Raw genomic sequence first — 24,411 nt, forward strand, 5'->3', positions numbered from 1 at the left:
CCAAACTTTTCCCTTATCACATAACAAGTTGTATCAGTTTCATGTCATAATATTTGAGGGTGTCAAGTTTGAGAGTGAATATTACCCAAGAACTTGTACCCTATTCTGTATGGAATTAATGCATTTCCTGTTGTACGCAGGAGAGTTGAACATTTTTAGGTGGAAATAAATATATATATGCATGTCTGTTATTGTTTTTACTTAGAGACTAAGTACGGTTTAAGGTAATGTGTATGGCTGCCGAGTTGACAAGGGGTAGACTGTGATGGTTAGGCTATTGTGTCAACTCGGCCAGGTAATTGTGCCCAGTTGTTTGGTCAAGCAAGCAATGGGCTACCTGTAATACAAGGGCATTTATGGACTTTAGTCACCATTAACTTTACTGCAGAGGTAAATCATAGATTGCTGATTACAATTATACCAATCAGGGAGATTGCCATCAGCAATGAGTGACTGCCAATCAGTTGACTGCCTTAAAAGGGGAAGTGATTCCAGCCTGAGTGAGATTTTCCCAGCTCATCTTTGGACAGCCAACGTCCCCCAGAACTTGTCAAGAACCTTCATTAGACTTTCATTGGAACCCCTGGTTGCAGCCTGCCTGTGGAACCTGGGCTTGTACATCCTCACGGTCACATGAGAGACTCATAAAATCTCATACTATTGACAGAGATCTCTTGTTGATTCTGTTTCCCTAGAGAGCCCTAATACACTTGGGATTTGTTGATTGGTGTTTTTTTTTTATCAGTTCTCTGTCATTATCTCTTCAAATATTGCCTGTCTTATTCTTTTCCATGCTTTTTTCCCTTGGGATTCTGACTAGACTAGATCTTCTTACTCTATGCTGTATTTGCTTAACTCTTCCATTGTTTTCCATTTCTGTCTCTGTACTGTGTTCTGAATAATTTTTCAGATATTCTTGTTTGCCAAATCTCCCTTTAGCAATACACCATCTGTTATTTTTTTTTAAGATTTATTTTTTATTTATTTCTCTCCCCTTCTCCCTCCCCCCAGTTGTCTGCTCTGTGTCCATTTGCTGCATGTTCTTCTGTGACTACTTCTATCCTTACCAGAGGCACTGGGAATCTGTGTTTCTTTTTGTTGTGTCATCTTGTTGTGTTAGCTCTCCGTGTGTGCGGCACCATTCCTGGGCAGGCTGCACTTTTCTCGCACTGGGCGGCTCTCCTTATGGGGCACACTCCTTGCGCGTGGGGCTCCCCCATACGAGGGACACCCCTGTGTGGCATGCCACTCCTTGTGCGCATCAGCACTGCGCATGGGCCAGCTCCACACGGGTCAAGGAGGCCCAGGGTTTGAACTGCAGACCTCCCATGTGGTAGGTGGACGCCCTATCCATTGGGTCAGGTTCACTTCCCTACCATCTGTTATTAAACTTATATGTTATGTTCTTAATCTCATCGTATTTTCCATTTTTAACAGTTCTATTTGATTCTTTTTCAAATCCAGCTGGTCATTTTTTAAAAGATTTATTTATTTATTTCTTCCCCCACATCTTGCTGTTTAAACTTGCTCTGTGCTGGATCTGCTCATCTTCTTTTTAGGAGGTACTAGGAACCGAATCCAGCACCTCCCATGTGGGAGTGAGGCACCCAATCACTTGAACCCTCTCTGCTCCCTGTTTGTTGTATCTCTCATTGTGTCTCCTCATTGCATCATCTTGTTGCATAATCTCATTGTGTCAGCTCACTGCACCAGCCCATCGCATCAGTTCACTGTCTTGCTTGTCTTCTTTAGGAGGCACTGCGAACTGAACCCAGGACCTCCCATGTGGTAGGTGGGTGCCCAACTGTGTGAGCCACATCCAATTCACCAGCTGGTCTTTTTTTTTTTTTTAAGATTTATTTTTTTATTTCTCTCCCATTCCCCCACATTGTCTGCTCTCTGTGTCCATTTGCTGTGTGTTCTTCTGTGCCCGCTTGCATTCTTGTCATGCGGCACTGGGAAACTGCATTGCTTTTGTTGTTGTTGTTTTATCATCTTGCTGTGTCAGTTGTCTATGTGCGTGGCACCATTCCTGGGCAGACTGCGCTTCGTTTGCGTGGGGTGGCTCTCCTTGCGGGGCGCACTCCTTGCACACCCCTGCGTGGCACAGCACTCCTTGCGCACAGCAGGACCATGTGTGGGCCAGTTCACTACACAGGTCAGAAGGCCTTGGATATTGAACCCTGGACCCTCCATATGGTAGGCGGATGCTCTATCAGTTGAGCCACAATCACTTCCCTGGTCATTTTTAATAGACTTGTTCTTCAGTCGTATTTTCCCCATTCTTTTATTTCTATAAATACATATATTTATTTACGATCTGTTGTATGTTAATTCCAATGTCTGAAGCCTCTGCAGGTCTGATTTTCCTATTTGTTTCTGTTGCTCTCATTTACCATGTCTTGTTTCTTTGTGTGTTTTATGACTTAGCTCATATTTCTTACAACTTTTTGTTAGGAATTCTCTAAGTCCTGGGATGAAGATAGGGTCTTCCAAGGAAGCTCTGCGTTTGCTGCTACTTACACTTTTTGAGGTTCTCCCACTCTTGTACTACTTTTCACTAAATTATTGCCTTAAGACTTTTCTTTCTTCTTATTTCTCCCCCCTCACTCCATTGCCTGCTCTCTGTGTCCATTTGCTGTGTGTTCTTCTGTGTCTGTTGTATTCTCATTAGGCGGCTCTGGGAACCCATCCTGGGGCCTTCTGGAGTGGGAGAGAGGTGATCCAACTAGCTCCCTAGTTTGCTGCATCTCATATTGTCTCTTCTCTGTGTCTCTTTTTTTTTCGTTGAGTTACCTTGCTGCATCAGCTCTCCGTGCATGCGGCACCACTCCTGGGTGGTCTGTTTTTTTACTGCGCGGGGCTCCACTCCATTGTGAGGGGGCCACTACTTGCGCAGGGGGCACCCCTGTGTGGGGCGACATTCCTTGTGCATGGCAGCACTCCACGTGAGCCAGCTCGCCACAAGGGCCTGGAGACCCTGGGTATTGAACCCTGGACCTCCTATATGGTAGGTGAACACTCTAGCCATTGAGCCATATCCGCTTCCCAGCTGTAAGATTTTCAGACCATCCAGGTAACGAAATAAGGCTTCAAAACTACATGAGGGTCAGTTTGTGGATAAAAATTCTCAAGGGATTTTTTTTTCACCCTTCCCATTACCACCAAAGTGTGAGATGGGACGCTTTCCTTTCAGATCCCTAGTTTATTTCTAGTTTACACTTATCATGAAGTATAGCCCCTTGAGTTACAGTCCTTTAAGGTCCTATCTTTATTGGGGATGGAAGTCCTCCCAGAAAACTACCCACCTTTAGTTCCTGTTCCCTGTGCCCCTTCAGGCAGAAGCACAAGCTAACTAGGCTTTGCAAATAATAATCTCAAAGCAAATGTGCTTGGCTTAAATCTCTAGATCCCAACTTCACTTAGTTTTGGGCCTATTTCTTCCTTATTTTCTGATGAACTCACTCTATGCATTTGACTTTTTTAAAAAAAATATTTTACCTAGTTTGGCAATTTTATATTATTTATGAATCCAAAAAAGAGAAAAAATTATATTTGTAACTGGTCTGTTCCTCAGGTGTGATACCCTTTGGTCATATTAAATTCAAAGGTTTTAAGTTTACTTGATATAAGACTAGGGCTTTGATTTGACTATGTAAGTATGACATGACTCAGGGTTGAGTCCCCACCCTGTTGGTGGGCTGATATAAATGGACACTCACCCACCCTGTTAGTGGGCTGATACAAACGGACACTTACACAGGGAGAGAGAGAGCTCCATAGGCACAGAAGAGAGAGAGAACTTTTAAAGTTTTGATCCTGGAGCCCTGGGGAGAGATGAGCCATTCGCCAGATAGTTTGCAGCTGAGCAGCTAATAAAGCCTGGAAAGAAACAAGCCCTATGACAGACTGATATAGGAAGCCCTTCGAAACAAGCTCTAGACAAGCCTACAGCTGAGATCAGAAGACGGTGGCCCCACGGAGCATTAAGACAGAGGGGAGGAAGTCCTGGAGGGAGAGACCAGGCAGAGATCAGCAGTCATCTTGCTTCAACATGTAGCAACTGCTTTTGGTGAGAAAGCAACCTTAAACTGGACTCTTTAGGGCCTTGTAACTGTAAACTTTTACCTCAAATAAATACCCTTTATAAAAGCCAACAGATTTCTGGTAATTTACATCAGTACCCCTTTGGCTGACTAACACACCTAGCATTTTTAATTGTTTCTGTGGGACAGTAAGTCAGAGTGCTTAAACCACTCTTGTGCAGGAAATGATATGCTTTCTTTCTTCTTTTTTTTTTTTCTGGAAGTACCAGGGATCGAACCTGGGACCTCATATATGGGAAGCAGGCACTCAATCACTTGAACTACATCTGCTCCTTAACAATTCTTTCTTAAATCTTTGAAAATTGGATATAGGCAGCGGACGTGGCCCAGTGGTTAGGGCATCCGTCTACCACATGCGAGGTCCATGGTTCAAACCCCGGGCCTCCTTGACCCGTGTGGACCTGGCCCACGCACAGTGCTGATGCGCACAAGGAGTGCCCTGCCACGCAGGGGTGTCCCCCGCGTAGGGGAACCCCACGCGTAAGGAGTGTGCCCCGTGAGGAGAGCCGCCCAGTGCGAATGAAAGTGCAGCCTGCCCAGGAATGGCACTGCACACACGGAGAGCTGATGCAACAAAAAGAAACACAGATTCCCATGCCGCTGACAACAACAGAAGCGGACAAAGAAGACACAGCAAATAGACACAAAGAGCAGACAACTGGGGTCGGGGGAAAGGAAGGAAAGGAAGGAAAGGAAGGAAAGGAAGGAAAGGAAGGAAAGGAAGGAAAGGAAGGAAGAAAATTGGATATAGATAAAGATATTAAAAGGAAGAAAAGACAATAACCCTAAACCTTGAAATAACAAGACAGAATATGCATTTGAAAAAAAAATCTTCAACAATTTGTAAGGAACTAAACTGAAGAATTCACAAAACTTAGTAAATGATTCTCAAAGTTCAGTACACATCAGAATCACCTGTACTTTTAAAAACAAGAGTGCTGGGCCGCACCCTTAGCATTTCTAATTTAGTCGGTGTGGGGTGTGGTCTGAGAATATGCATGTCTGACATGTTCTCAGGAGATGATGATGTTACTGGTCTGCAGATCCTGCACTTTGAGAATCAATGCACTAAGTAAGCAGAAATAAACTGGTATACTAACAGTTTCATTTAATTTCCTTCTGCAATAGAAGAGAAACAATGTATGGAAAATAGACTTCAATAATGCTCTTGGATCATTTCATCATTCAACTTGCTAAATACAGTTGAGTTTATTTTGATGCTTGATAAATAGTAACTTGATTGGAAGGCTATATACAAAAAGTTTAGATTCAATATCAATAGATGCAGATGGAGAAAAAGGACTGTATTGGAGTCCAGCAGCTATTTAAAGTTAAATCTATGTAGTATTAATAATGATTTGCATAACAATATAAGCAACAGCATTATATAGAGTATTTAATAGCTTGGCAATGAAGATAACATTAAAATTCACACTATAGATATTGTCAGAAATGATAGCTTATTAAAGAATTCAGAAATGTCTTGTTCATTCACTGACTCAACAATAATTTACTGAATAATACCTCCAGGCCAGGCTATATACTAAACAGTGGGAACTAGGTCTGCTGTCATCTCACAAAATTTTGTCAGTGTAATTCCAAAGGGAAAAAGTAGCTGGAGTATAACTTTTTTTTTAATCCCCCAACATAGTAGGTTTTTAAAAATCCCTTTAAACAGAATTAGTGATAACTGCTATGTTCATTGCTTGTCAAAACAACTAAGAAGGGAAACAGACTTGGCCCAGTGGTTAGGGCGTCCGTCTACCACATGGGAGGTCCGCGGTTCAAAGCCCGGGCCTCCTTGACCCGTGTGGAGCTGGCCATGCGCAGTGCTGATGCGCGCAAGGAGTGCGGTGCCATGCAGAGGTGTCCCCCGCATAGGGGAGCCCCACGCGCAAGGAGTGCGCCCCGTAAGGAGAGCCGCCCAGCGCGAAAGAAAGAGCAGCCTGCCCAGGAATGGCGCTGCCCACACTTCCCGTGCCGCTGACGACAACAGAAGCGGACAAAGAAACAAGACGCAGCAAATAGACACAGAGAACAGACAACCAGGGGAGGGAATTAAATAAAATAAAATAAATCTTTAAAAAAAAAAAAAAGAATTTCCTTCAGTAATAAATCCTAGTAAGAAAGTAAAAGAAACCATTTAAAAAAAACAACTAAGAAAATGTTTGTTCATAAGCAAATAATGCTTAAAAAAAATCTTTATTTTTAAAAAAATCACCACTGAAGACCTAAAATATTCTTTTCCTGATTTTACAAAATAAATGCTGGATTTCAAAAATGGCTTTAATTTTCAAATTATTTCTTACCTAAATCAATAATTTTTCCACTTTCTCTTCTAAGAAAGATCTACACAGCTAGTGCAAAATCTACCACTTTATCACCTCATTCTGAATTTAGCAAAGGACCAAAATACTCATAAACATTACTCATGTACATTACTCATAAACAGCTGATGAGAATTCACTTGGTTTTAAATCTACAGAAGATAAAAATTATGATAAATTATTAACATTTTTTGGCTTAATGTCTAAAAAGGAAAGGAAAAGAAAATCGGTTTCCTAGAGTAAGGCAGTTAGTATTATTGAAGTGCTCTTTGTGTCCACTTTTGTAAAAAATAAGGAAAAAATGTAGGTCAAAATTAGTACCAACAGATAAAGATTGTACATTAAAAGAAAAAGGGAGGATAAAGCAGCTGCTAAAATTCATATGGAAAAGTAAAGGGCCAAGAAATTCTAAGGGAAGAATAATAAGGAGGTCACCCTACCAGATAACACAAATAATTTTAAAGCTACAGTAATTGAAAGTTATATTGGTAGAAATATATATAGACAAACAAAGGAAGGAAACACAGTGTAGTCCAGACTCAAACCCATACATATATGGGAACTGGGTATAAACCAGAGACAGCAATGATACTGACAACTGGCTATACATATAGAAAAGATAAAATTAACTTCATAATTCATAACAAACACAAAAATTCCAGATGAATTAAACAGCAAATTGTCAAAAAATAAAACTTTAAATCTTTTAGAAGAAAATCTTTATGGCTTCAAAGCCAACTACCTTCTTACCCCAATCCCTAACAACCAATAATCTACTTTCTATCTTTTTTTTTTAAGATGAATTACTTTCTCCCCAACCCCTCATTGTTTGTACTTCCTGTGTCTGTTCATCTTCCTTGTTTCTTTTTTTATGTTGACAAGTGTTGCTTTTTTTAACGATTTATTTTATTATTTCTCTCCCCTTCTCCCACTCCAGTTGTCTGCTCTCTGTGTCCATTCATAGTGTGTTCTTCTGTGCCCGCTTGTATTCTCGTTAGCGGCATTGGAAGTCTGTGTCTTTTTGTTGCATCATCTTGCTGCATCAGCTCTCCATGTGTGTGACGCTACTCCTGGGCAGGCTGCACTTTTCTCATGTGGGGCAGCTCTCCTTATGGGGTGCACTCCTTGCACATGGGCCTCCCCTACATGGGGGACACCCCTGCGTGGCAAGGCACTCATTGCACGCATCGGCACTGCGCATGGGCCAGCTCACAAGACAGGTCAGGAGGCCCTGGGTTTGAACCCTGGACCTCCCATGTGGTAGGCGGATGCTCTATCACTTGAGCAAAATCCACTTCCCTTCCTTGTTTCTTTCTGAGGTACCAGGAACTGAATCTGGGAAGGAAGAAATGAATTGCTTGAGCTACCTCTGTTCCCTGCTTTGTTGAATCTCTCATTATGTTTTTTCTTCTTGTGTCTCTTGTTGCATCATCTTGTTGTGTCAGCTTGCTGCACCTGCCCATCACGTCAGCTCACATCTTGCTCATCCTACCAGGAACCTCTGTTCCCTGTTTTAGTTGTGTCTCTCATTATGTTTTTCTTCTTGTCTCTTGTTGTGTTATCTTGTTGTGTCAGCTTGCCACGCCTTCCCATTCTGCTAGCTCTTCTTTAGGAGGTACATGGAAGCCGAAACATGAACCTCCCATGTGGTAGGTAGGAGCTCAACTGCTTGAACCATATCTGCTGCCCAAGAAAGGTTTCTTGAAAAACACAGAGGGAGCAGAGGTGGCTCAAGCCATTGCTGTCTCCCTCCCATATGGGAGGTCCTGGGTTCAGTTCCTGGTGCCTCCTAAAAAGAAAACAAGCACATAACAAACAGAGAGCAGACAGCAAGTGCAAACAATGTGAGGGTGGGGAGAATAAATAAAATTTTTAAAAATCTTTTTAGGAAAACAAAACACAGAAACACAAATCATAAAGGTAAAAAAAGAGTAGAAATTACTATAACAAATTTTAAATCTAAAGCTATAAATAACATGAAAAGATCATCACTATCTAGAAGCTATTGGCAGCTAACAAAGCATTAGAATCCAAAGCATATGTTCATCCCCACTATCTCCCCCCATGAAAAGGAAAACTTCTACAAAGCAAGAAGAAAAATACAAAGGATATACCAAGGTAATTAACAGAAGAGGAAATTCCAATGAGCAATAAGAAAAATGCTTACTCTTATTAATTAGGAAAAAATGAGATAGTTTTTTTACTTACCAGATTGGTAAAAATTAAAATGTCTACAATATTAAGTGTTGGAGAATATGAGTAACAGGCACTCATATACTGCTGGTGAGTGTAAAGTGGTATAAACTAGGTAAAGATGAGTTTAACTTACCATCCAGCAATTCTACCTTTAGATATATACCCTAAAGAAACTCTCACATGTGTATGCAAGGAAATATACAAGAATGTGACTTCCAGTGATAGCTAACAGTAATACTGTAATATTTTTGCAGGAATGGCAAAGAAGATATTATATCAATTCTAAGGGACCACAATGGGGAGATTTAAGGGGGTATGGGATTTTTCTTTTGTGTAATGAAAAGATTCTAAAATTGACTGAGGTGATGATAGCACAACTGTGATGAAAATGAGAGCCAATGAGTATACACTTTGAATATATTGTTCAAAGCACGGGACTCTATAACAGGAAATCCTATGGAGGAAAATGGACTGTGGTTATAGAACAAATATGAGAATATTCTCTCATGAACTGTAACAAATATATTACACTAATACAGGGTATTAACAACTGGGTAGGTTGGGGGAAAACTACACCAAATGTAAGATATAAGCTATAGTTAGTAGTAATATTTTGACAATACTCTTTCATAGTTTTTAACAACTGTTTCACAACAATGCAAGGTGTTGGTGGTGTGGTGATGTGGAACCGGTATGATGATATGCATGTTTGTTTTGAAAGTTCACAACTTTTACTATACACTTATTGTTTATGTATGGTCATAATATGAATGAGATACTGCAATTAAATTTAAAGAAAAAAAGAATGTGCCCTCCAGGAAAAAAACTGTCTAAATTGTCTTCTAATAAGAAAATGGATAAATAATTGAACATTACACAATAGTTAAATGGATAACTAATTGAACACTACCCAATAGTTAAATAGTGACTATACAGCAACATGACTAGATCTCAAAAGCCATTTTAAATGAAAAATGCAGATTGCAGAAGGAAATATACAGCATGACACCATTTATATATCTTTAAAACACAAAAAACAATATATAGCTTATGGACACAAACATAATGTAGATGATGACAGAAAGGATCTATACTAACTTCAGGAGACTGGTTACTCCTGGGACAGATCAGTGGAATCAAGAAAGGATACAAAGGGGATTCAACGGGATCTGTAATGTTTATGTCTTTAAAAATATATATATATATATCTCTGAAGCAAATATCACAATATGTTAACTTAGTAAGCCTAAGGGTGGTAAGCACATAGATGCTTATATTATGTTGTCTGCTATACTCTTCAGCATGTTTGAAATCTTTTTTTTTAAATCAACTGGTTTTTTTTTTTAAGATTTTTTATTTATTCCCCCCCCCCCCAGGTTGTCTGCTCTCTGTGTCGCTGTGTGTTCTTCTGTGACCACTTCTATCCTTATCAGCAGCACCCGGAATCTGTGTTTCATTTTGTTGCATCATCTTATTGTGTCAGCTCTCCATGTATGCGGCGCCATTCTTGGGCAGGCTGCACTTTCTTTCACACTGGGCAGTTCTCCTTACAGGGCGCACTCCTTGCACGTGGGGCTCCCCTACGTGGGGGACACCCCTGCATGGCACGGCACTCCTTGTGCGCATCAGCACTGTGTGTGGGCCAGCTCCACACGGGTCAAGGAGGCCTGGGGTTTGAACCGCAGACCTCCCATGTGGTAGACGGATGCCCTATCCATTGGGCCAAGTCCGCTTCCCTCTCTTAAGGTATATATGAGTTATACTCATTTTAAATGCATAGAAGTTACAGAAATAATTATAGTCACCTACTGTATTAGTCAGCCAAAGGGGTGCTGATGCAAAATACCAGAAATTGGTTGGTTTTCATAAAGGGTATTTATTTGGGGTAGGAGCTTACAGATATCAGGCCATAAATTATAAATTACCTCCCTCACCAAAGTCTATTTCCACGTATTGGAGCAAGATGGCTGCTGTCGTCTGCAAGGGTTCAGGCTCCCTGGGTTCCTCCCTTCCTCAGGCTTCTTTTTCCTGGGCTCATGGTTTCTTTCTTCCTGGGGCTTGCTTCTGTTCCTCTGTGAGCTTACTTCCCGGGGCTCAAACTTAAGGCTTCAGCATCAGACACCAACATCAAAACTCCAACATCAAAAAACCCTCAACTCTATCCTTTGCCATGCCTTTTATCTGCGAGTCCCCAACCACCAAGGGGCGGGGACTCAACGCCCTACTGATAGAGCGGGCGTTGATCCAATATCATCTCATATGCCCAGAGGAAATGACCAGTTTACAAACATAATCCAATATTTCTTTTTGGAATTCATCAATAATATCACACTGCTACATCACCCAAGAAATATTTGGTTTTCACCATTAAAAATATAAAAGTTACAAATGATGACATTAAATCACTAGAAAACTGAAGTCAGTTTAAGATACAACTCAGAGCCCATCCATGGGTTTTTTGTTTTGTTTTTTAAGATTTATTTATTTTCCCCCTTCCCCTCCTCCTACCCTGCTGTTTTTGCTGTCTGTGTTGGCTTCTCATTTTCTGTCCTCTAGGATTCACCAGATCAATCCTGGAAACCTCTGATGTGGAGAGAGGCTCCCTGTCAATTGCACGACCTCAGTTCTTGGTTTCTGTTGCGCTTCATCTTGACTATCCCCTTGTCTCTCTTTTGATGCATCATTATCTTGCTGCATGACTCACTTGCATGGGGCATGGACTCACCGCACCAGCATACTTTCTCTTCTTCTTTTTCACCAGGAGGTCCCAGGGATCGAACCCAGGTCCTCCCATATGGTAGGCGACAGCTCTATCACTTGAACCCCATCCATGGGGTTTAATTAGTGAAATATGAAAAAGGATCTCAGGAATATGGACTCTTAAAAACAGCATTATGCCAAGTGTCCAGTGTTTTGCCAATGAATGCCTTTCTAAAGGTTCACAGTTCTGCCGGTTTAAGAATTTTTAATAGTAAGATAATAAACTTTCACCTTACAGCTTGCCCCTTGACTTAAATACTTAAAAAAAGAATACATCCATCCTAAGCAGAAATTCCTCTAGGTTTCAGAAAGCAGCAGCTATCTACCTGATTGTACTTTAAAGAGTCCAATTTTATTTTCTAAAACTTGTTATACTTGAAGTTACCTTTTAAAATCTCTACCAAAGTAATATACCAAACAATTATTGCATGTAATGTTGTAGAAAGTTTACGTGTTCTGAGCAGCAAAATTTTATTTAGGAAATAGGACCATCAAGCATTTTATACTTATTCTGATCCATGGTACTGCACATGAGCTATCCCTGATTTTCAGCTTGTGTTCTAAAACTGAATTTGGAAATAATGCTATTTACCTATAAAATGTTGTTAAAGGCTGTTTCTAGACTAAGCTACAAAAGCTTCTTCAATGTACTAATTGATACTGAATACACTGGTCTGCCCCAGTCGGAATGTTGAATTTTAGCTCTAATACCTTTCCACTCCCTTTTCAACTCCTAAAGAAGTTCTCTCCCTTAGATTCCTATTTAACATCATCTTACTCCCAACCCTTCACAAATTACCTTAGCTAGGTGTTAGGACTTATGAAGATAGAAATTCATTGGCTTTACTTCTGTTAATGTAAGTTTATTTTCAGAAAGGACTGCTGAATCTCCAAAAGTGAGATTTCTGGCAGTTTCACAAGATAGAGTGTAATAAAATGCAGACAGTGTGAAAGACCTTTTTTTCCTTTCTTTTTTTTTTTTAAAAGATTTATTTATTTATTTAATTCCCCCCCTCCCCCGGTTGTCTGTTCTCTGTGTCTATTTGCTGCGTCTTGTTTCTTTGTCCGCTTCTCTTGTCGTCAGCGGCACGGGAAGGGTGGGCAGCGCCATTCCTGGGCAGGCTGCACTTTCTTTCGCGCTGGGCGGCTCTCCTTACAGGGCGCACTCCTTGCGCATGGGACTCCCCTACGCGGGGGACACCCCTTCGTGGCAGGGCACTCCTTGCGCGCATCAGCACTGCGCATGGCCAGCTCCACACGGGTCAAGGAGGCCCGGGGTTTGAACCGCAGACCTCCCATGTGGTAGACGGACGCCCTAACCCCTGGGCCAAGTCCATTTCCCCTTTTTTTCTTTTCTTTCCTCTTTTTTCTTTACTGTGTAGTGGGGTGATAGTGGTAATATAAAGGGCCTAAAAAAGCAACACCAGGGAGCAAATGTGGTTCAAGCGGTTGAGTGCCTGCTTCCCACATGGGAGGTCGCAGGTTGAGTCTTCTGTGCTTCCTAAAAACAAAGAAACAAACGAAAAAACCAACTTGGGGGAGACAGAATGGGTCAGTGGTTGAAGGCCAGCTTCCCACATAGGAGGTCTTGGGTTCATTCCCTCCCTGGCTAAAAATAAATAAAAAGCCCCACCACATAGAGTAGCTTTACCAGAGAGCCTTTCCCTACACAGAATCAGCTCTCCTAAGCTATTACTGCTGCATTTCACAAATTCTTTCTTTCCTCTACTTCTGATTCCATGACAGCTGTAGCATGAAGTTTCTGAAGGACAGTGTAGCAGTCTGTGACAGTGGTAGCCATCTGTATGTGAAGTTTACTAATGAATAGGTCTATCTTTGGAAATGAACAGAAATGGTTAAAGCATATCATGGTGTTTGTAACCAGCAGTACTACTGTATTAATGTCATGACAGTGATTGAAAGGGAAAGTCTAAGGTCATGCATATTACTAGAAGGAAAGTTTAAACCTGTAAGATGGGACTGTATAGGATAGTAAAACATGAATATGGGTGATACTGCATATATAAGACTGTTTTTACAAAATATAAATACACATATACTAGACAGAAGGGAAAAAAATAGCACCTCTGTAAGGCAGGAAAACAGAGTAAGTGGTGATAAGTTTTCATTGGTTGGTTGTTTTTTGTTTATTATTACTGGAATAATGAAAGTGGTCTAAGAATGACTGAAGTGATAAATGCACAAATACATGACAACACCAAATACCATTGGTTATATACTTTCGATGGATTTATACTTTATTAATGTGTATCAATAAAATTGATTTGTTAAGGGAAAAAAAAGTCTTATTTCATTGTTATGTAACAAGGATTAAAATTTTAGAATCTACTTTATTACTAACAAAAATTTTAAAAAATAAAAAACAGCTGAGAAAACTAATTACCTACTTTTATCTTTTTAGATGTGAAACAGAAGAAATTTAATTACACGAGAATAAAAGAAAGACAATACATATGATTGCTTCTTTACTGTTATATATACCTATTTATGTGATATATAGTCAAATAAGAATGAAAAATAAAAAATGGTGAACTAGTTAAGAAACCTTGTTTGTCTTGTTAACTGAGCTTGGAGAGAGTGCAAAGCAACCCATGCTATAAAGAAAGGACCCTGGAACGAAGGATTGTTCTTCCCCAACAGGTTCTGCTGGTCTCTGATGTGTGGAGGAGTACTCAATGGCTCTTTAGCACTGGTTGAGGTATCTCTCTCTTTTTTAAAGATTTATTTTCTTCCCCTCTCCCTCCTCCACCCTGCTGTTTTTGCTGTCCCTGTCCATTTGGCTATGTGATCTTCTGTATCTATTTCTCTTTTTTGTGTTCTCTTCTCATCTTTCTCCTCTAAGATTCAGAGGGATTCAATCCTGGGGACCTCTGATGTGGAGAGGTTCCCTGTCAATTGCGCCACCTCAGTTCCCGGTCTCTACTGCTCCCCTTCATCTCTCTTTTGTTGCATCATCATCTTGCTACATGACTCACTTTCGTGGGTACTGGCTCACCATGTGGGCACTGGCTCACCATATGGGCACTCACGTGGGCACTGGGCTCACTGCATGGGCACTGGCTTACCATGCAGGCACACTTTCTCTTCTTTTTCACCAGGAGGTCCCAGGGATCAAACCTGGGTCCTCCCATATGGTAGGCAGAGGCCTTATCACTTGAGCCACATTTGCTTCACTACTTTTATCTTATTGAAAGGCCAAAAGAGAACCAGGTAAGTTTCAATCAACTGATTTTATTATAAAATTTGTCCAATTTATTTTTTTTATTTTTTCTCTAATGGTAAATACACTTAAGAATTATGACAGACGTTATTTTCTTTTAGGTTCTTTATTTCTCAGATTAGGGACTTCCAGGCATTTTAAGGATTAATCAAGTTCTAATGCCCTGGTTGCTATATATTGAATAACATGACACATTTTATTCTTCAGCCAATTTCTAGATGAACTAAATCTAAAATAAGTATAATGCTTGCTTTATTGGACAGAAAAAGCAAAGGACAAGATATACAGGTTACTAATGCTATCAACAGCAACAGTGATACAACAAAAATATATTTAATTATAGTAAATTAAATGTAATTTGCAAGATGATGTTAGAATGACAAAATTAACTAAATTAACTAACAGTGATAATTCAAAATAGCTTTTCTCCCCTGAAAAGGAAACACAGAACCTATTTCAAGAGTACTGTGATAGCTATTTGCTCAACATCAGTAGGTAATTACTAGAAAATTAAGGCTCTCAGAAGAAAGGATTTCAACCAAAGATGAGCCAATTTGTTCAGAGTTTCCAAAAGGTAAAAAGGTAGAAGGTAGCTTCTGAAAATTAAGCCTTGACATCAACCTCCAAAAAGTTCTAGGTAAAGAAAACTAGTCTTGATTATACTCTTGCAGCTAAATTGGTAAATAGATGGTATCAGACTGACCTGAGTTCAAATCCAGTCACTGCTTCTTGCTATATGAACCAGAACAAGTTACTGAGCCTCTTTCTGAGTAAAATAAAGATAATTCCACCTACCTTGCAGGGTTTTTATGTCTGGATTAAATGAGGTACATCCATAGTTAAGCAATGGGTATCCAAAGTTATAGATGGGTATCATCCTAAAGGAGGGTCTCCAGTAGCATGCTTAAGGGCTGTTTCTGACCCTGTCTTATTCTAACCTTTATTAATGACTTGAATGTAGACAAAGAAGTCATGATTACCAAACTTACAGATTAAACAAAACTGCAAGAAATAACCACTATGTTGTAAAACATGAAAGAACCAAGAAATCAGGGAAGCAGACTTGGCCCAGTGGATACGGTGAATGTCTATACTACATGGGAGGTCCGCGGTTCAAACCCTGGGCCTCCTTGACCCGTGTGGAGCTGGCCCATGCACAGTGCTGATGCGCGCAAGGAGTGCCATGCCACGCAGGGATGCCCCCCCCCCCGCGTAGGGAAGCCCCATGTGCAAGGAGTGCGCCCTGTAAGGAGAGCCGCCCAGCGCAAAAGAAAGTGCAGCCTGCCCAGGAATGGCACCGCACACACGGAGACTTGACGCAGCAAGATGACACAACAAAAAGAAACACAGATTCCTGTGCTGCTGACAACAACAGAAACAGACAAAAAGAAGAACATGCAGCAAATGGACACAGAGAACAGACAACTGGGGTGGGGGGGAGGGGGAAAGGGGAGAAAAATAAATAAAAATAACCTTAAAAAAAAAAAAGAAGAAATCATGAAAAAATTTCTAAAAAAAAAAAAAAAGAATCAAGAGGACTTTCATCAAGTAGGAGACATGCAGTGACTGGAAAAAGAAGAATTGTAAGCTCTTACACACAGTTCCAAATAAACAATTATGTAATACCTAGAATGGGGTTGGGGGAGCTGATTTTTTAAAAAGTACATGAGGGGGAAAGGATATGGTTCAAGCGGTTGAGTGCCTGCTTCCCACGTGGAAGGTCCCTGGTTCGGTCCCTTGTGCCTCCTAAAAACAAAAAAACAAGCAAGCAAAAAACTGGAAAAACCAACTCAGTGGAGTCGAGTGGTTCAGTGGTTGAGCACCAGCTTCCCACATACAAGGCACAGGGTCCAATTCCCAGCCCTGTTTCCTAAAAAAAAAAAAGTACATGAATGCTTTAACTGCAAGCTCAGTATGAGCTAAGAGTACAATTCACTGCAGAAAAAAAGCTAATACAATTTTACCCTTTATTAATAATGATACCATACAGCTCATGGGAAAAATAGTTGTATATTCTTTACTGATTTCTGCATTCCATCCTAGGCACATTTGAATAGAAACAATGACAAAACAGAGCATTTCCAGAGGAAGGTAACCTAAACAATAAAAGGTTTGGAAAACAGAATATGCAAGGAATTAGGAGATGTTTAGCTTGCAATATAGAATATCTGAGGGGATATGTAACCTGTCTTCAAATATCAGAGAAGATGTGACACAGAAAAAGAATTATGTTTATTTCTGTATTGCTCCAAACATCAAAAATAATATCTATATGTAAAAGCTCCATATAAAAAAGACCTTTCTAAACAGAACTGACACTAGAATGGTCTGACTTTAGTAGTATACCCTCTGCCACTAAAACAGATATTAGATTCTTTTTTAAAATTTTTTTGACATTTTCTTTACTACAGCAGTTGTAGATCTACAGAAACATCATGCAAAAAGTAAAGTTCCCATATACTCCTCCTCACGCAGATTCCCCTATAATTAATATTTTGTCTTCCTGTGGTACCTTTGTTATGCTTCCATTTTTAACAAAAATCTACTGATCACCTAGGTTCCAGGCAGTATGCAAGACACAAATGACAATAGTTTGTGAAGAACAAATATTGTCTCTACATTCATGGAAGGTAAAGTCTACAACTGGAGGCAAATATTCATAATAATACATTTTAAATGGCAAACAGATAAGTGTCTAAAGAAAGGGAAAACAGTTCTTCAAGGGCTTATAACAAAGGATCCTGACTAACAGTGTGGGGTCAGAACAGGCTTTCCTTGAGTAGATGAGTGATCTAGGAGTAGGAGTTAAAGGGATGGGCTCACAGCATCACAAAGAAAAGAAACAGCACATGCAAAGACCTTGTGATAAGAAGATTACTGCAGGTGAAGGAACTAAAAGGCTTATATGACCTGAGCACAGAGTAAGGGGATGAAAGGAGAGAAGCAAGAGCAGAACCACAAACGGCCTTGAAGATACCATTAAAGATTTGGTCTTCTCCCAAAAGGAATGGGATACTATTAAGGGAGGGGATTAAGTAGCAATGGGGCAGGAGAGGGAATAAGCAAATTTGGGTTTTGAAAAGATCTGACTGCAGTGTGAAGAATGGATTGAAGGTAGGCCAGAATGACGCAAGGAGACTACTTGGGAGCTTCTGCTGTAGTCCAAGCCAGAAATGATAGTTTAGGCAAAGGAAGTAGAAGCGAAGATGTACAGAAATGGACAAATTGGACAGAAATTTTATTATGTTAAAATGACAGGACTCTTGACCAGATTTCCAGCTTATATATAGTGGACAGATGGTGGTATCATTCACTGAGATATAAAGCACAGGAATGGTACTAGTTAGGTGGACTAAGAACACAGGTTTGGCTTTTGAACAGGTTGAGTTTGACAGGCCTTAATTTAAATAGGGAATTTGACATATTGATCCAGAACTTAAAGGGTGGGTCTAGACTGGAAATAAAATATGAAAATCCTAGGCATGTAGACAGTAGTCAAAGCTATGGGTTTTGAGGAGAAAAAAGAATGAGAAAAGATGCTTGAGGAATACCAGCACTGAATAACAGGGTAGAGGAGGGTGAGTCTGCAAAAGACAGGCAGAAGTAAAAAGAGGAGCAAGGTATCACAGAAGCCATGGAAAGAGCTTCTTCTATGAAGGAGGCAATGGTCAACAATGACAAATGCTGCTGAAACATCAAGTAAGACAAAGACTGAAAAATGTCAATTAAATTTAGGGATGCGTGTCAGTTGGATGACAGAAACAGAAATTAGACTGCAGTGGGTTGATGGGTGAGTGGGTGGTAAGCAAATGGCATACAATAAACAGACAATTCTATCAAGATTTCTGCTATTGAGAGGGATGAGAAAAGGTGATAGCTATGGCGGTTGAGAGAGGGTTTGTTTAAAATGAGAGAAGCTTGTGTAAGTTAAAAGGGAACAGGCAAATATATAGGAGAGGGGTTCCTGAGAAAGTGGAAAACGACAGAATCCAAAGCACAGGTGGCAGAACTTGCCTAAAATAAAAGGAGAGGCTATTGAGAAAAGGAAGAGAATGAGGCCGAACTCATTCGACCTTTAAGGTCTCTTCTGACTCTAGAATCTTGTGATATCTCTGGATACATGTTGAATCTTTAGATATGACATTTGAATATATGTATAAATCTATGCAAAGTAATTCAGATATTCCATTATAAATAAATCAGTCAAGCACATCCTTAGCCCCTAATGACGCAGTTAATGTCCCCAGGTTTACAGCCAGTGTCATCTCTAGGCAGGATGTAGCCCTCAGAGAGGTTTTAGCTCAAGGCACACTGCAATACAGCACAGAACCAACCCTATCTCCCCTCACCAAATCCACCCTACAGGCGATCCTACAAGCTAAAGGAGGAAGTAAAATTTAAAGTCGTGAAACTACAGCATATACTGCTGCATTCGAAGCGACTGTCATTCATAAAAACAAAACGCGACACCCCAATCCATCTCCACCCAAGCTAAACCCACTCCTGCCTGACCCGACAGTGACAAGTCCCCAGATCGCAGGGGGTTAGCCTTAAAAGTCACTGGCACCCCCTCTTTCTTTCACAAGACCTTTTATTTGCGAAGAGCCAGAAACGGGTTCCTAATGATCCTTCCCACATCCCCTCGTCCCTGCAGACGGATTTCCCGCAGTTATTCCAGCCCCACGGGGTTGCCGAGAAGCCCCCGGAGCCTGTCAGCCGGGGCTTGAACTGCCACGACCCTGCGGATGCCTTGAAGGACGAGGAAAACAAGCTCCAAGGGATGGAAAAAGAGACTTAAGGGAGAAACAGGAGTCACGGGGGACGAGGGGATCATCTCCCCTCGAGCTTCCAAAAGGGGGATGAAGTTTCTGAGGAGGGTTAATCCCCTGCCACTGCTCCCCGTTCTCACCCTCAAGCCCTTCTCTTGGCCTTCCGCCCCCTCCAATGCCCCATTTGCTCAAACTCATATCCCTCCCCTGGAGCCGTCTCGACCTCAGAGTGCCCACGAGCCGGGCGGCCGCGTCTCGAGCCTCGGCTCCCGAGAAGGTACTCACCCGACCCGCCATCTTCGCGGACACGTCCGGCTCGGCGGCTGCAGCTCAGCTCTCCGTAGAGCCCGCCCCCGCCGCGCGCGCTCCCGCCGACACCCCTCGCGCAGGCGCGCGGCGGCGGCACGCTTGCGCGCCCGCGCCTCCGGCCTCCCGGCCCCGCGGAGCGCGCGTGGGACTCGGCGGCTGCAAGGGGCGGGGGCGGCGGCGGGCTGAGCAGTCGCGCCATTTTGAATCGAAGCGTCCTGAGGTGGCTGGGGTAGCACTTCGTTCTTCTGAAAAGTATGTGACAGTCTGCGGCTCTCCTCTTTCTAAAGAGTACTTTTCTGCCTGTAACTCTCTCCCTTTGTGAATCTTATCACAAATGGCCGTTTGCTGCAGAATTTGCCATCAGGCCTTTGATGCTGTTAATCGCTTAGCCCCTGCTTCTCTGTTAGCTGCTGTTCGCCCTTAAATGGCCATTTTAACTTGATGGTTCCAGACCCACTGAAATGTGGTAATGTATGTAAGAGCACCCTGCGCGGCACTGGCCTTACCCCAAGCAAGATCAGCAATGAATAGCTGCTCTGAATTCAAATCTACATTAATTCTGGCTTTTCTTTTTAGGCGACCTGGTTTTCCTAGCTCCTGGAAAATTGTAAAAAATTGGCATTATATTCAAATTTGAAAGTGCATTGTGATATATCTTTATTTTTATATATTTTAATTTTATGACTATTAAATACCATATATTAAGATCATTTGTATGTTTAATAACCTTTTTCATTACCTAGTGTTGTTTCATTTTAGACAATGTATGTGGTGGGACTTGTATAAAATAGTGTCTTAAATTCGTCTCTTGGTTCCCTGATGTTTCCTTTTCTACTGTACCAGTTCCAGAATAGCTAACTTCAGAAAATCTGCAAGGGATTCTTCCAAATGGGTTTTACTCATGTTTTTATTGCCCTTCCTATCATATTTTTCTTTCTCACAATAGGAAAAAAATAGCTTTTTCCAATCTCAGGAAAAGAAGGAAAGACTCAGAAAAGCTGGCATGCTTAGCAATTTAAAATTGAGAACTCATTAAGTGTGACCTGAAGAAAGTCTAGGACAAGAAAAAAATTCGTGCCAATTTCATAAACTCTCACACTGAACCTGAGAACCAAAGCATTTAGTGCCTATTGGAACAGGAATGCCCACTGATGGTATAAAAGTGGTGGGTCTTACAGAGCAGATGTAGCTCAGTGGGTGGGTGCCTACTTAGCATATATGAGGTCCGGGGTTCAATTCCTAGTAACTTCTTTAAAAAAAAAGTGTATATATATATATGTGTGTGTGTGTGTGTGTGTTTGTGTGTGTGGGTATATGTGTATATATATATATATTGGGTCTCAGACTGCTTTGCTGAACATGGGTGGATCAGAGAGATTATCAGGAAAGATAGGGAACTAGTTAAACACTGATCTTTTAACCCATGTAAGCTATATAAACAATCCTTAGAATGAATTGGGGAGTCAGGAGGCTTGTATTCTTGCTCTTCCCCTGGCTAATCACTTCCTGTATCCCCTCACCTCTCTAAGCCCCAATTTCCTTATTTGTTTTTTTTGTTGTTGTTGTTTTAAAGATTTATTTTTTTATTTATTTCTCTCTCCTCCCCCTGCCGCCTGTTGTCTGCTCTCTGTGTCCATTTGCTGTGTGTTCTTCTGTGACTGCTTCTATCCTTATCAGCAGCACCGGGATCTGTGTTTCTTTTTGTTGCGTCATCTTGTTGTGTCAGCTCTCGGCGTGTGCAGCACCATTCTTGGGCAGGTTGCACTTTCTTTTGGGCTGGGCAGCTCTCCTTACGGGGCACACTCCTTGCATGTGGGGCTCCCATATGTGGTGGACACCCCTGCGTGGCAGGGAGGGCACTCCTTGCATGCATCAGCACTGTGCATGGGCCAGCTCCACACAGGTCAAGGGGGCCCAGGGTTTGAACCATGGACCTCCCATGTGATAGGCGGACACCTATCTTCGGGCCAAGTCCACTTCCCCAATTTCCTTATTTGTAAAGTGGGAAGTAAAATTAAATGAGGCTATTGATCTCTTCAAGTCTCACAGTTTTGATACTTTGAATCTGAAGCTCTAAATCAAACAGATTTTGTGCAATAGAGGATCCAGAAGATGACAATGATCTAGCATTTTCAAGGCTGGAGAATAATTCAAATATGTTTATACCACTAGAAAAGTCTTGCTTTTCTAGGTAAGCTACGTTGCAAGTGGAAATGTCTTCAGTTTTCCCATAAGGGCAGAATGTTTATCATCTTAGAAGGATATGTTTGCTGGAGAGGCCCCACTGTAACAACCTACTTGCATATCTACCCATGATAAGGGGCCTTTTCTATTCTCTCACAAATGGTATAAATTAAATAGAACGTGTGCATAGCCCTGCAGAACACACCAAAGAAATCACAGCAAGACCTAGCCCCTGTCAGTAAGGTGCTTAACATCTAGCCGAAGGGGAAGGATTCTGAGTTATTGCACCAGATGGTCCACGTCTGTACATCCCATCTGTGCCTTGCTCTGATATTCAAGGTCATCTTAAAAACTGAGTTAGTGAAGCTGATTCTGCATCACCTTCTGACAATCCTTGCAGTGAAAGTCAATAAACAACAAATATTTTTGCTGCCCCAAATCCATTCCCCCTTCTGGTAATAGCTTCCTAATGCCTTCAGCCTTGGAAGGATTGTCAAACAAGATGCTCTGCCCTGAGCACAGAACTCAGACTCAGTCACTTGGATGCTTTCTCTCCAAAGCACCCCCAAACCAACTGTCCTAAGGAAAAAAGTAATATAGCCAAAGCTGATTTACCCAATAGTGACACTCTGAAGAGACCACCCACTAGTTATCTAGATCCCTGGAATTTACATGATTTCTGTCTTCTGCAGAATCTAGTTGTCCCTTTTCTCTTGATTTCTATTAATTAGTTACTATCCTTCTCTGCCTAGAACCCCCATCCCCAAAACACCATAAAATACAACTCTGCTATCCTTTCGATGATCTCTGAAATCCTTTTAAGATGTTTTCCTTTTCCAGTGAGGAAACAAGTAAGGCAGCTCACAGAATGTTTTAAATTCATCCTAAGGGAATTGGACATGGCTCAACAGATAGAGCGTCCACCTACCATATGGAGGATCCAGGGTTCGATACCCAGGGCCTCCTGGCCTGTATGGTAAGCTGGCCCATGCACAGTGCTGCCACGCACCAGGAGTGCTGTGCCATGCAGGGCTGCCCCCATGTATGGGAGCCCCACACGCAAGGAGTGCACCCCGCAAGGAGAGCTTCCCCACATGAAGAAGTGCGGCCTGCCCAGGAGTGGTGCCGCACACATGGAGAGCTGATGCAGCAAGATGACGCAACAAAAAAGAGATGCAGTTTCCCAATACTGCCTGACAATGCAAGCAGACACAGAAGAACACACAGCAAATGGACACAAAGAGCAGACAACGGGGGGAAGGAGAGAGAAATAAATAAAATAAATCTTTAAAAAAATTCATCCTAAAACATAAATGACTAACATCATTTTCTAAAAGATGTGGGCTATATTTTGGAGGCCAGTATGGATGAGGTGGAATAAGGGATAGAGTCAGGAAAGGAGTATTGGATACCTTAAAGGTAAGGAAACAAGATATGATGAAATGGAGATAACAGGACCCAGAATAAAGTGAAGCAATGTTACACTGAAGTTAACAGATTTACTGCAGTCTAGTTTTTTTTTTTTTGTTTATTGTTTGTTTTGTTTTTAACAAAGCAATGTGACTTTTTGGTGCTTTCCACATTAACCAAAGGAAAACTACCCTTAGTCTGTGGGAACAGAGATAAGAGGTTTTTTCACCTCTTCAAGGCCTGGGTTTCAGAGGTCTTACAGAAAGATTGTATGCAGGTTTTCAAAGAACAGAACTGGTCAGTGACTGCACTGCTGACTTTTGTAAATGTCAAAGGGAATCCTGTCACAGGCTGTGTTGTGTGTGACAAGGACCTGCATTGTCCCTCCTGCAGGAGGTGCCATTATGAAGCTGACAAAGGTGGTCTTCGGAGCCCCATTTCCACCCTTCCCTCTGCACCTCCTCCTTTCCCAAGTTCTTCCAGCATTAGTCATTTTAAGTATTCCTCCTCCCAGGAGTATATGCAGTTTATAAGAATATTTCTGGGGAAAGCAGTGCCTAACTTAAGGAAACAAATCTCTAATGTAAAATTGCACAGAGACTGTGACATCTCTACAGGGCGCAGTGTAAGCAGAGATCCTTATACTTGCCCCCCAATCATAATTCCCAGTCTAGCCCTTACATCATGTAAGCCCAAGGTCACAGAGAGCCTTGTTGAACGTTTGGTTTTGCAGCCCCATCACAGCCAGTTTTAGGATGATGGAGTTGCCATCTGTTTGTTTTCTGTCAGAGAAACCTATTTCCCAAAATGATGGATAAGGTTAAAGAACAGCAAAATGGAGAAAGGTTATGGAATTTAAAAAAAAAAAAAAGAGAAGGACCAGCTGATGAAATGCAGTATTCTAGCTGCAGTTTTTGATGAGTGTTTTCTTTTACTAGGTTCAAGGGCAAACACCTATAGTCACAAAAATCAATTCATTTTGGAAAATTTAGCGGGCAGGAGAGAGACAATTCTCCATAGAAAAAACTATTTCTATGGAAACCAGAAGAACCTTAATGTGAGCCACTATTAACTTGCCAGGCTGCCTAATGCTACACCTTAACATCGTG

At 41.4% G+C, this 24,411-nt stretch overlaps 2 protein-coding genes across 2 annotated transcripts in view; one reads left to right on the forward strand and one right to left on the reverse strand.

Annotated features, from left to right (window-relative positions):
* Positions 1-19,833, reverse strand: part of NSF (N-ethylmaleimide sensitive factor, vesicle fusing ATPase) — a 188,182-nt gene extending 168,349 nt beyond the window's left edge. Inside the window, exon 1 of the mRNA XM_004480564.2 lies at positions 19,685-19,833. Coding sequence (XP_004480621.1) covers positions 19,685-19,696 — 12 coding nt within the window. The 5' untranslated portion in view covers positions 19,697-19,833. The remainder of the gene's footprint in view (positions 1-19,684) is intronic.
* Positions 19,820-24,411, forward strand: part of LOC101417169 (ADP-ribosylation factor 2) — a 33,491-nt gene continuing 28,899 nt past the window's right edge. Inside the window, exon 1 of the mRNA XM_012520470.3 lies at positions 19,820-19,960. The gene's annotated coding sequence lies outside the window, so the exon portion shown is untranslated. The remainder of the gene's footprint in view (positions 19,961-24,411) is intronic.

Source organism: Dasypus novemcinctus, chromosome 21, assembly GCF_030445035.2.
Source record: "Dasypus novemcinctus isolate mDasNov1 chromosome 21, mDasNov1.1.hap2, whole genome shotgun sequence".
NCBI classification, from domain to species: domain Eukaryota; kingdom Metazoa; phylum Chordata; class Mammalia; order Cingulata; family Dasypodidae; genus Dasypus; species Dasypus novemcinctus.